This window comes from Leucopleurus acutus (assembly GCF_964270905.1).
Source record: "Leucopleurus acutus genome assembly, chromosome: 1".
Lineage (NCBI taxonomy): Eukaryota > Metazoa > Chordata > Mammalia > Artiodactyla > Delphinidae > Leucopleurus > Leucopleurus acutus.
In genome coordinates, this window is record NC_139142.1 from 126,041,698 (window position 1) to 126,055,424 (window position 13,727).

The following is a 13,727-nucleotide window of genomic DNA, read 5'->3' on the forward strand; positions in this document are numbered from 1 at the left end:
TTATTGTAAATTATAATTTATGTATAAAATGCATAATCTAGAACATAAAGTCTCCATAATTTTATACTTCCCTGTCTGAGATCTGGTGACTATTCTCTAAGATTTCTTTATGATATAAAGGAATATAATAAGTTATTCATAATACATTCAACTTAGTTCAATAATATGTCTTAGAGCTATCTTCCCATATCATCATTCTAGAGATTCCATCCTTTTTAAAAATGCTGAATAGTGTTTTATTATATGAATATTATATGAAGTTGTGATTGTTTCTAATATGAGTAATCACAAACAATGCTATAATATGTTTTGGAAGTAAAGCTATCTTTTGGAAAATGATTGCCAGTCTCACCAGGTACAGTATATATAATGTGCTACAGCTTGTACACAAAACAGAAAAGAAGAGCACTTGTGTTCACCTGTTTATGCAGAAAGAAGACCAGGGAGGATAGAAAACAAACTAATAAAAATTATTTTCTTTGAGAGTCATACTGGGAACCAGGTAAATAAGAGACAGGGATAAGAGTTTTTACTTGTATGCCTTTGTAAACTTTTCAATTTTGAATCATATGACTATTACCTATTCAAATAACTAAAGATAACTAAAGAATTTAACCCTTTCTTTTTTCCCTATGTCCAAAATGCAAAACATGAAAAAACATCAGGTTATCTCATCAAAATATTACATAAATAGGAAAACTGAAAGCACTTGTACAGGTTAATTCTCATATAAGAACAAACCACAAAGTGCAATTATCAGGGAGTACATACTGCGAGCTAGAAGTAGTCACAGACCAAATAGTTTTGTATTTAAATAAAGAGACTATATTTAAAATAAAAAAGTTCCTTTATTTTTTTCTCCTTTTTTTGTAAAATACTGAATTTCAAAAAAGATTTGTCAATCCCTGAAACAGTGAGCAATCCCTGAAACTTTTCCTTAGATATTTCTTTACCATTGCATCCTTCTCCTTCCTTCTTTTCTCCATATGATCTACACTGCCTTTTTTCTTGTCTCTTTCCCCCTTCCTTGCATTTATACCGGGCACAGAAGAGGAATACAGGCTATTTTTCCATAGACACAGCAGGGTACTGTAATATCTACCAAAATATTTTAAGTGAAGTGTTACCTAAACCTCCTATTTCATTTGTACTTTGAAAATTTCTTAAAATCTAATTTCAGGATCTTCTTATACCAATAAAAAGCTCAAATTAATTTATAACAATTACACAAACTATATTCTGGACTAAGTTAAAACAATTATTTCATATAAAATCCTCCATCATTTGGAGTTTATGCCTGAGTGCTGAAATTAAAGTAAAACTAAGATTTTCATTGTGTAACATGACATGCACATGTTAGTATGAACAAAAAAGATAACTAAAGGAACTGTTAACTTATATGAAATATTAAACACATAATAAAATGCCTATTTTTAAGAAGTTTCAAGTATGCATAAGCTAGTAAATAAGATATTCTGAACAATGCATTATTTTCATTTAAAATTAGAATACAATAAGCAGACATTATAATGTATATGAACAATTTTTTAAATTTGATGATTCAGAAGAAATTTTAAAATCTTATATAAAGACAATCATTATGAATATAAACTTTTACCTAACATATGTAAATACCAATATGAGAATATTTCTTAACTAAATATCTGAACAAATCATTATTTACTGCAAATCAATCAATATTTTTAGGGATTTGCAAACCTTTTTAAAATTAAATTTTGAAAAAGTTTTACCTTCATGTGATTTTTCAAAGGATCCAAAAGATTGAAATGAATATTGCACTTTGGACAAGCTCTCGGAAAAGGTGTTCCATTTTTAGATTGATTTGATGAGATATTTGTACCTAAAATAAATTCAAAATATATATGATTCAAAATTCATCACTTTTTAACCTTCAATAACCATTATTGATAGTCTGTATTACAATTTCTATAATTCATATATAAATACTATAATTTCTTTTTTATATGCTACATTTCATATTTACCTTTTGATGGCATAGCCTGGGGAGATGTCACTGAAAGAGATTTAACTGAAGAAAATACAGCTGAGGAATTTGTTCCAGAAACACCTTCACTGGGTTTAGACTTTTTTGGATTAACACTGTTTACTTCAGAAGTAGAAGGACGTTTTGATAAAAATGAACTTTCATTCATACCTATAATGATTTAAATAGTGAGAAAATATTTTTAAAGACTTTAGAACATTGTTTACAACTAAGTAAAAATACTTTGGAGTGAAATTAAATGTAATATAATTGAATTATCACATCATACAAATAACAATAAATAATGACAAAAATTGATGTGATCAAAAGTTAGGGGATATAAAGAAACTGTATAAATATCTATTATATACTATATATATTCAAATTATTCATAAAATACCTTTCTATGTAAGGGAATACTAAATATAACTTCAAATAAAGAAATATATAAACAGCTATTATGAAAGAAGGCAGAGCAAGCAAAAACAAAAAAAAAGTTAAAGCACAAAGAATATGCCAGGGTTCCCACAAATGAATTAACTTTAGATGCTTAAGTGCGTGAGTTTGTTTAAAAAAAAAAACACCCAAAATTTACAGAGACACTTTAGAAGCTTTTTATTTAATGACTTAAAATGTCTAATGAAAAGTTAGCTTTGTCCACCTAACTAAGAGGTGGTCTACTGATGGCTTTAGGTTATATTACCCATTTATTCCTACATACAAAGTGGAAACTACTAATCTTGAATGATAAAACCTCATTCATTCATGTGAAAGGGTTCATAATAGAAAGAGTTAGTATTATACTATGGTTTTCAAATTATCTTCCCCAGAGCTTAATGGGCTCCTCTTAGGGAATACCCTGGGTGTGTTTGACAGAGAAACTCTGCTTTTATATTTTATTTATTAGACTTTTGCATAAAATTTTGTTTATACAGGAATTTCATTCCTAAATGAAGTCTTACTTGGAAAACTATAACCTTTTTGCTAAAGGATTTTAGCCTTATTCAGAGCATTAGCAAGGGAAATGGGGATATTTAGACTATAACTAGGCTGGGTAACAAGGATTTTAAAACTGCACATCATATTCTAATGCTCCCAACTGTACACTAAAAGTAGAAGCAGTAAATACACTAGAAATATTCCAGGCTTTTAAACCAGACACGATAAGTTCAAATCCAGGCTCTGTCACTGATAGCTATGTATTCTTGGCTTATTTAATTAACTTCCCTGAGCCTCAGTTTGTTCTTTTATAAACTAAGAGTTATAATACCTTATTTTACACAGTGCTTTTTTTTTAACATCTTTATTGGAGTATAATTGCTTTACAATGGTGTGTTAGTTTCTGTTTTACAACAAAATGAATCAGTTATATATATACACATATGTTCCCATATCTCCTCCCTCTTTCATCTCCCTCCCTCCCACCCCTCCAGGCGGTCACAAAGCACCAAGCTGATCTCCCTGTGCTATGCGGCTGCTTCCCACTAGCTATCTACCTTACGTTTGGTAGTGTATATATGTCCATGCCTCTCTCTCGCTTTGTCACAGCTTACCCTTCCCCCTCCCCATATCCTCAAATCCATTCTCTAGTAGGTCTGTGTCTTTAACACAGCGCTTTTAAGATCAAATAAGATACTGTATTTAAAACACCGAATACAATATTTGGTACAAAGAAGGCAATCAATAATAAATGAAAGCTATTATCATTACTAAAAAAATTTCATAACTGACTTTTAAAAGCAACCAACACAACATCTAGTACATAGAAAGCATTCAATAATAAAAAACAGCTATTATCTTTACTAATATTTTATATCTTAACTTACTTCAGAGGGGAAAAAATTATTGTAATAGATTCACCTGTCTGCTTTTTAATAAGGAGAAATATGCCCAGAAAATAAGAGTATTACAATAGTTGGCTCCTCTGTTTCATCCTTTGAGATAACATAAAAATGATTTTTTTTTTTCCTATCTTCAAAGCATGTGATTACTGACGGCTATGGCTATACTATGGGAACGCAGGAAACATTCTGTGTAATCACAGTAGCATTCTTGTGAGATGCTGAGGTTACCTGAAAAGCTAATGAGTGCTGGTATTTTGGATTAATATTCTGATTATATAACAGCCTAGATAGTACATCGGACTTTTATTATAAGTATTTTTTAACATAAGAAATAAAATTACTCTGAATTTAAGAGTTTTAAATTCTGACCCTTTAACATCTCTATTGCCTTTGGCTTGTATTGTTTCCCACACTCAACACCTCTATCTCGGCCAGTAAAAATCCTATTCTCATTCAAGATCAAACTCAAACCCAGTTCTCTCCAAATATCCATGATCACTTGACCTTGATCAGTTAATGCTATTGAACATATTGCACCTGTTACCATTCATAACAAATATTTGTTGTAGAGTCCTTTAAAGCTTATAATGCATTTCACGTTTTATTTATCTTATTTGGGCTTCAGAAAGCCCTAACTGAAATAGAGCAAGAATTAAAATTATATCTACAAATGGCTGATTGAAGGTCTGGAGAATGAATGCATTAAATAAGAAAAATAAAATCTCCATTTTAATAGTATGAGAAAACTGAAGCGTAAAGACATGCTAAAGGCTACAAAAATCTTAAGAATAGCAGTTCAAATCTACAGGCTAAAGTCTCTCTGCAGAAAAAAACTTGGAAGGAGAGCAGGAGTCATTGTTCTTAGCCCCAAGAAGTTTCAAGAACTCAGACTTTTTCTATAAATAAAGTTCATGTGTTTTGTAAAACCAGACTTAAGACAATTATTTTTTCTCCTTGTTTCTTTTGGTTCTTACCTATTTTACTAACTAGTTTTTTACAAATTTGTAGGTGATACCCAAAGAAGTGAATATCAACTAAATATTATCTAAATGGAAAAACATTTTGGGTACTGATATTACTATTTAAAAAATCAGGAAGCATTTGGTAATTTTTCCACACTAATTTATTAGTGAAAAATCTAAAAATTCCCCCAAATCTCAATTTAGTCAAATATCTGAAATATATCAAAATTGCTAGTATACAAAGCATAACTACCTGTACAAGGAATTTTCAATTAGATAAAATTCTTTCATAACACACTAATTTATTTTTGGTTAATGAAGAACTTTGTTAATAGTATATAATAAAAGTAACTTCTTCAATAGGGAAATTTCATTACTCCTTCAATAGGCATTTACTGAGTAATGACTACAGACAAATTTAGTGCAGCCACTTTATAAGAGCACTCTGTAATCATATTTTATACCTAAATCGTTTATTGAATAGAAACACACTAACCTAATTGAGAATTTAACTATAACCATACACTTTTCCATACTAGTGGTCATAGAACATAATAAATATTCCTTTTAACAGAGTATTTAGGATATCAGAGGACTTCTCTAACTTATAGATATTATTTTAAGATTTTTCTCAAAAACAGAAATATAGATCAATGGAACAGGATAGAAAGCCCAGAACTAAACCCACACACCTATTGTCAATGAATCTATGACAAAGGAGGCAAGAATATACAATGGAGAAAAGACAGACTCTTCAATAAGTGGTGCTGGGAAAACCAGACAGCTACATGTAAAAGAATGAAATTAGAACATTCTCTAACATCACACAGAAAAATAAACTCAAAATGGATCAAAGACCTAAATGTAAGGCCAGACACTATAAAACTCTTAGAGGAAAACAGGAAGAACACTCTTTGACATAAATTGCAGCAATATTTTTTTTGATCCACCTCCTAGAGTAATGAAAATAAAAACCAAAACAATGGGACCTAATTAAATTTGAAACGTTCTGCACAGCAAAGGAAACCATAAACAAAATGAAAAGACAACCCACAGAATGGGAGAAAATATTTGCAAACTAAGCAACGAACAAGGGATTAATTGCCAAAATATACAAACAACTCACGCAGACCTATGTCAAAAAAACCAAACAACTCAATCAAAAAATGGGCAGAAGATCTAAATAGACATTTCTCCAAAGAAGACATACAGATGGCTAAAAAGCACATGAAAAGATCCTCAACATTACTAATAATCAGAGAAATGCAAATCAAAACTACAATGAGGTATCACCCACACCGGTCAGAATGGCCATCATCAAAAAGTTTACAAACAATGAACACTGGAGAGGGTGTGGAGAAAAGGGAAGACTCCTACACTGTTGATGGGACTGTAAATTGGTATAACCATTATGGAGAACAGTATGGAGGTTCCTTAAAAAAATAAAAAAAGAGTTACCATATGATCCAGCAATCCCACTCCTAGGCATATATCTGGAGAAAACCATACTTCGAAAAGATACATGCACCCCAATGTTCACTGCAGCTCTATTTGCAATAGCCAAGACATGAAAGCAACCTAAATGTCCATCAACAGAGGAATGGATAAAGAAGATGTGGTACATATATACGATGGAATATTACTCAGCCATAAAAAGAACGAAATAATGCCATTTGCAGCAACATGGATGGACCTAGAGATTATCATACTAAGTGAAGTAAGTCAGACAAAAACAAATATCATATGATATCATTCATATGTGGAATCTAATTTTAAAAAATGATACAAATGAACTTATTTACAAAACAGAAACAGACTTACAGATATCAAAAACAAACTTATGGTTACCAAAAGGGAAACGTGGTGGGGAGGGATAAATGAGGATCTTGGGATGAACATACACACACTATTATATATCAGATAGATAACCAAAAAGGACCTACTGTATAGCACAGGGAACTCTACTCAGTATTCTGTGATAACCTATATGAGAAAAGAATCTAAAAAAGAATGAATATATGTATATGTATAACATCACTTTGTTGTACACCTGAAACTAACACAACATTGTAAATCAACTCTGCTCCAATAAAATTAAAATAAAAAAATAAAGATTTTTTCAGGCCATGTTTAATGCCAAGTGCGAACAAGGTCAAAGTTGGTTAGCCTACTTAATTAACAGGAAGAAATAAAATATTCCATTAGTAAATAAGATTTCATTTAAAACTACCTAAAAAGGCATTCGAGAACTACTAGCGCCATTACACCTTACAATATGTGAAAAACTTAACTTGAAGGCATGGACTTCAAAACAGAAAGTCAATTCCATATGCATATTCATCAAGTTTCTTTTTCTAATTTTTTGAAAAAGTGCTGAAACCAACCTGCTATAGAAAGTGTTGGTCCTCCTTGGTAAAGTGGTAATCCTGTATCCTGGGTCAAGTCAAACAGTAACTCTGAAGAATTATTAGAAACAACTCGTGATGACTTCGTTATATAACCCTGTTAAAATATTTCAAAGGAAGAACATTACATATATTCAACATAATTATAATTATTTTGTTTCATAAGCTTTTATAAAGGTAAATTTAACTGTATGCCAATATTATAAGGATAACCTTTGATGACTCCATTACTAATAAGTTATAAAACACAAAAGCAATTATTACTATTATGCCAAAATTATCATCTACTAAAACTGAAAGCAAGCTATTACTTAGAGCTGGCTTGTTCCTGACTAGTCAATTAAAGTGGGGGGGAAATTCTAGCCTGATTTTTTTTCAAGGTAAAAGAAACATACAAACCCATTTTAAATCAGTAAGACTGATACACTTCAGAGTCACTAAAAATGCAGGATTCCTATCAAAGAGCAAATAATAGAACTTACCAAAATCTTTGGGTAAAAGCAAGGAAAAAAATATGTAAATATTCTGACATACGTACAATTTTAGAAGCTTCTATACCTCTATAAACCCCACAGATAAAAATATCAGGGCAAACATACTGGGAATTAATCTGCAGTATGGTGCATCAGGGTTAAGGATGAACACATCACATGATATGAGTTTTGGGATCGTCTTTACTGGCAAAATTTATAAGCCAAGTCTAAGGAAGAAAACTAATGGGTCCCCCCTCTTCCCAGCACCCTACGGAAAGCCATGCTGGGCCAGGCAATCTCCCACCTCTTAGGGCAAATACAAAACTGCCAGGTCAGCAGGATGAACAAACAAGAAAGCTAGGCACACAGGGTTTAGAATGGAAGCTGTTTATAGGACTGATCTCGGACGCCTGCTCCATTCCTGAAGTGCTTGGAGCTCAAGGAAAGTTTCAGACCTTCCATCAGGAGAAAGTGTGGTCCCAGTTAACAGGAAGATATCAAGAGTGAAAAGTATGAAATGAATTATAATATAGTCAAATATAAGACAGTATAAATTTATATGTTAGCACACACATATATTAATATAAATAATCATAAAATGTGGTCAATATAATTTAGGGATATATATGTATTCCAAAACTATTATATATTAAATATACTGATACACATACACAAAAATAGAACCCAATTCTATTTACAAAAGACCATTATTGTACAGAGTGAGCTCTCATTAGAGTGATTTTGGACCATTCTATGAGTCATAATATATAACAAGCAAAAGCTCTAAGATTTAACAAGACTTAAAGATCAAAAGGGAAAAAGTCACTTTAAGAGAAAAATGGGCAAAGGGCATAAACTGAGGCACTTCAAAAGCAAAAAACAAATGACCAATACATACAAAAAACTTTTTTCCCAACTTACTAGTCAAAGAAATGCAAGTAAAGACAATGGCAATTACATAACACAAAATAATTGCCACTTCTCTTGAAAGTATCAAGGTCATAATAGACAAAGAGTAAGTAATTGTAGAAAAATATGAGGAGACTAAGAAGAAATAACAAACTGTTAAGGTGTGATCCTAAATAGGATGCTGGGAACGAAAAATGACATTAATGGAAAAACTGGTAAAATTCAAATAAGGTCTGCAATTTAGTTTTGATAAGTAAACTGTCAGCATTAGGGATATTGTATTATATTTCCTGTAAGTCTAAAATTAGTTTGAAATAAAATTAAAATTTATCAATTAAAAAATAATGATAACATATACTACTGGCAAAATAGAAGCTATATTTAGGTATAACTTTTCCACATGAAAATTGTGGCAGCAGCTATCACAGGCTTTATATTAGTTCACATCCTTTCATCCAACGATTCCACTTTAAAAATTTATAGTAAGGAAGTGAAACTGTTTATTGGAGAATTATTTTTAACAGCAAAAAATTAAAATCTTTATGTCCAACAATGGAAAATTGGTTAAATAAATTAAAAGATTACCATGCAACCACTAATATGTTTTTGAGAAATATCCAGTGACACATTCCTAGTAGAATGTTCAGTGAAAAAAGAGAAATACGCATCTGTGTATATAGTTTGGTTCTGACTGATATAATCTACACTGTTTGAAGGGGGGAAAAAATCAAAATACAGTATGTACACTTCTCTCTTTCTAAACTTTCCCAACAAAATACATATTATTTCAAAATACAAACAGGAAGGTTTTGCTTATTTTGTGCTTATAAATTAAGGGACAAATAAGTTTTAAGAATTTTGGTTTACTACTAACTTTTCTATTGACATCAGTTTGTCCATGGGAAGTTATAGAAACAAAATATGGGTGAAGGGAGTGAAAGTGAATAAGCTTCCAGTTATAAAATAAATAAATTATGGGGATGTGAAGTTCAGCATGGTGACTAAAGTTAATAATGCTGTACTGCATATGTGAAAGTTACTAAGAGAGATCTTAACATTTCTCATCACAAGAAAAAAATTCTGTAACGACGTATGGTGACGGACTTTAACTAGACTTACTGTGGTGATCATTTCACAATATATACAAATATTGAATCATTATGCTGTACATCTGAAACAAATATGCTGTATGTCAACTACACCTCAATAAAAAATTTTTTCTTAATTTAAAAAGACATAAGCCTTCCTCACCACACCCGGCACGCATTGCAGATCTGTGACTAAATAAATGATTGTTGCTGTTTTAAAAAAAAAAGAAGTTGTTATGGAAATGGGTATCGAAGTAACCCAAGCCACTCAAAGAATTTGAAGCCTAACAGACAGATATTTGCATTTGAGCCTTAACGTGCAACATTTAAAAAAAAAAAAATCTGTGATGCCATCTAACTTAATTGTAACCAAGCACAATCTTGCTTCAAGATATTTTCTTCAAATATTTACACTTAAAAAAATGGATAATATTCACCTACATTTTCTAAAACAGTTCTTTAACAGAAGTACAAAGTTAATACTGTTAAACACTTTCCTAGGAAATAACTCTGGCTAATGTAAGCACCACAGTTTCAGGGAGCAGGCACACATTATTCCACAATACCTGGTAGACTTCCTGAGTGGTGCAGTGGATGAGAATCCACCTGCCAATGCAGGGGACATGGGTTCGATCCCTGGTCTGGGAATACCCCACATCTTGGCGAAGCAACTAAGCCCATGAGCCACAACTACTGAGCCTGTGTGCTGCAATCACTGAAGCCTGTGTGCCTAGAGCCCGTGGCTCCACAACCAGAGAAGCCACCACAAGGAGAAGCCTGCGCACCGCAACAAAGAGTAGCCCCCACTCGCCACAACTAGAGAACGCCTGTGCGCAGCAGGGAAGACCCAATGCAGCCAAAAATAAATTTTAAAAACAACAAAAAAACCAGTAACTGGTTAAAATAATTATCCAACATGGCATTTTTAAAGTCTTCTAAAACTGTTCAGAAAGATATCAAACACAACAGTAAGGGCAGAATGGGTGCTAGACTGGGATCCAGAAAATCCGCACATTTATTTAGCTACAAAACCTTGGGCAAGTCACTTCTGAACTTGAAGTTATTCACCCTTCACACCTAAAACACAAGCCACAGTCATATTTTAAATATACTTGCACTTCACGGTTCACTGCATGTATTAAATCAAGTAGTTGTCACAAAGACCTTATACCCCATTTTATAAGTAGGTAAACTAAGGTTAGGTGTGGTTATGCAAGGTTCCCAATACAGCCCCACTTATTATTGATGGAGCTGTAATTAGAAGTTGGGTCTAATTACAAAGCCTATGCCCTTAAGCTGTATCACACTGACTTTTTAAATGATAACAATATACCCCCACTACCTGAAACAGATTTGAAAGAGACACTGAAGTATAGAGATGTTACACATGAAAAAGTAAATATACACATACATACAAAACATGACATAAAATGAAAAACTATAATTAAAAGCAGTGGCTTCCAAAATTCACAGTAAATAATTTCCTTACATAGCGTCCTCAATTCATTCCAGAATATATGTCATTCTTATCTGTGCACACTAGAATCACCTCAAGAGCTTTTTAAAATGTATTACTTCCAAGACCCATCCACCCAGACCAACTGACAAAATTTCGCCTTTTAAAAACTCCCCAAGATCTGGAACTATCAATTGAGGTGTTTTGATTTAAAAACTATGCCCACAGAAGTAAAACATTTTGAGTTAGAAAAAGCTCTAGTTTCTAACTTTTATAACACCAAAGATATCACCCCTCATTTTATTTTTTTTCTCCCTGGGTCCAATGTTGGAAAGATTTTTATCTATCAAACTGAATTAAATAATAAAGTTTCTTTTTCCGGTTTTCTATCCTTCCAAATGCCAAACAGCTTACAATACACATGAGAAACCTACCAAGTTAATTTGATTCCACTAATAACAAAGAATCTTTACATTTTGGGTAGCTTACCATCTTAGGATCCAAGATTGAGAATCAGCAGTCTGGGTAAAATTATCTCTCATTTTAGAAATGAAGAAAATGAGGCTCAGAGAAGTTTTGCCAATGCTTTAGTTAAGAACAAGGCAGAATCAGCATTCAAGTCTCTTGCTTCAATCTTAAGTTATTTAAACTACTAGTCCAGGGCTCATATCAATATTATTATTTCAAAATGCTAAAACTACAGAAAAGATTTGGGGGGGGCATGGTATTTGCCCAAAGATACTCTTATTTTTTATGATATGTGACCTCTTCAAAATATAAGTGGGGGCAGAGTTTATTTCGCCATAGATTTTTCTTTTCATGTAAATAAAATTAAATTTAATAAGTCTTCTATGAAAGATACACCTCAAATATCAACTTTTAGTGGTAACAAATATGTAGATTACCTTATAGTAATATGATATAAAGTGAAGGAAAAATGGATTAGTCATACCAAAAATATCTGGATTCAATTCTGGTTTTGAAATTGAATATTTGCAAGAAAATTTATAGGTGCTTTGGTAGTTGTTTCACTTATTGTAAAAAGAACAAACATTTTAGGGGAAATTTACTATTTCTGTAAGGCCAATGCCAAATAGCTTATGAAGCATGAAAAAATCCACTGAGTTAATTCAATTCCAGTAGCAAAGAATCTTCACATTTTGGGTAACTTTTTGTTTTAGTACTCTAACTCCTTGGTTTCAGAACCCCTCTACACATTGAAAAATTACTGAGGACCCAAAAGAATTTTTATTTAGGTAGGTTATATCTACTGATATTTACCATATTAGAGATTAAAACAGAGAAATTTTAAAAATATTTATTAATTTCATTTTAAACAATAATAAATCCATTACAGATTAACATAAATAACATTTTGTAAAAAATGGCTTATCTAGCAAACACAAAAAAATCAGTGAAAATAGTGGCACTGTTTTACATTTCTGCAAATCTCTTTAATGTCTAGATTAATCAAAAACTGCTATACTCTCATACCTGCTTTGGCTTTCATTCTGTTAAAATATGTTGTTTCGGTTGAAGAATATACAATACCAAAACTCAACAGTTGGTATTTTCTTTTTTTTTTTTTTTTTTTTTGTGGTACACGGGCCTCTCACTGTTGTGGCCTCTCCCGTTGTGGACGCGCAGGCTCAGCGGCCATGGCTCACGGGCCCAGCCACTCCGCGGCATGTGGGATCTTCCCGGACCGGGGCACGAACCCATGTCCCCTGCATCAGCAGGCGAACTCTCAACCACTGCGCCATCAGGGAAGCCAGACAGTTGGTATTCTCTTAAAGGTTTGTTGCAATGTGAAATCTCACTCCTTATCACTGAGTTTTTTGAACTTTGTTACATTAAAATCTATTAGCCTTATCTTGCACTTTGAATGAATTTTATCCATGCATGATTTTATTACATCATACATTAGTTATTTAGAAAATATTGATTTCTTTGAATTACGCACATCTTCCAAACGTTGAAAAATTACACAATATCAAAAAATCATATTTATTAATACCGCCACCCACCAGAAAAGATTTTACGTACTGGGAAGCTGTGAAGATCATGATGGCAGGTTCAAGCTGTTCAAAATTCTAACTTTGCTTAATAGCTCAAATTTCATCGGTGGCAAGAAATACCACCAGTTGTTTTCCTTGAAGTGGCAGGTGCACTTTGTTCAATTTTGAGGAACTGTCTACCAAACAGCAAAGACTGAAAAACTCATGTGTGGCAGACTTTAAAGTAGCTTCCATGATCCCCAAGCCCTGGTATTCATGTCCTGTGTGATTCCCTCTCTTGGAGTGTGTGCAAGACACGTGACTTGTTTCTGACAGAATATAGCAAAAGTGACAGAATGTACATGATTTTTTGTATGTGATTACATTACATAAGGCTGTAATGCCATCCTGCTAAGGATTCTCTCTTCCTTGTGTACTTTGAGGAAGTAAGAAGCCATGTTGGAAAGACCCACCTGGCAAGGAGCCAGCCAAAAGCCACTAAAATTCTGAGACTCTCAATCTGACAACCCTTAAGTAACCGAATGGTACCAATAAGCATGAGAACTTGGAAGCAGATACTTCCTGAGT

The 13,727-nt window shown here is 32.5% G+C and overlaps 1 protein-coding gene across 9 annotated transcripts in view; it reads right to left on the reverse strand.

Annotated features, from left to right (window-relative positions):
• The window catches only part of ZNF280D (zinc finger protein 280D), a 156,625-nt gene that overhangs the window by 77,255 nt on the left and 65,643 nt on the right, over positions 1 to 13,727 (reverse strand). For all 9 annotated transcript variants that reach the window (XR_014326447.1, XM_082846422.1, XM_082846426.1 and 6 more), the window contains 3 exons: positions 7,196 to 7,313; positions 2,006 to 2,176; positions 1,752 to 1,861 (listed from right to left, as the gene is read on the reverse strand). Coding sequence is in view for 8 of the 9 variants with exons in the window: in XM_082846422.1 (XP_082702548.1) it covers positions 1,752 to 1,861; positions 2,006 to 2,176; positions 7,196 to 7,313 (399 nt within the window). In the remaining variant the exon portion in view is untranslated. The remainder of the gene's footprint in view (positions 1 to 1,751; positions 1,862 to 2,005; positions 2,177 to 7,195; positions 7,314 to 13,727) is intronic.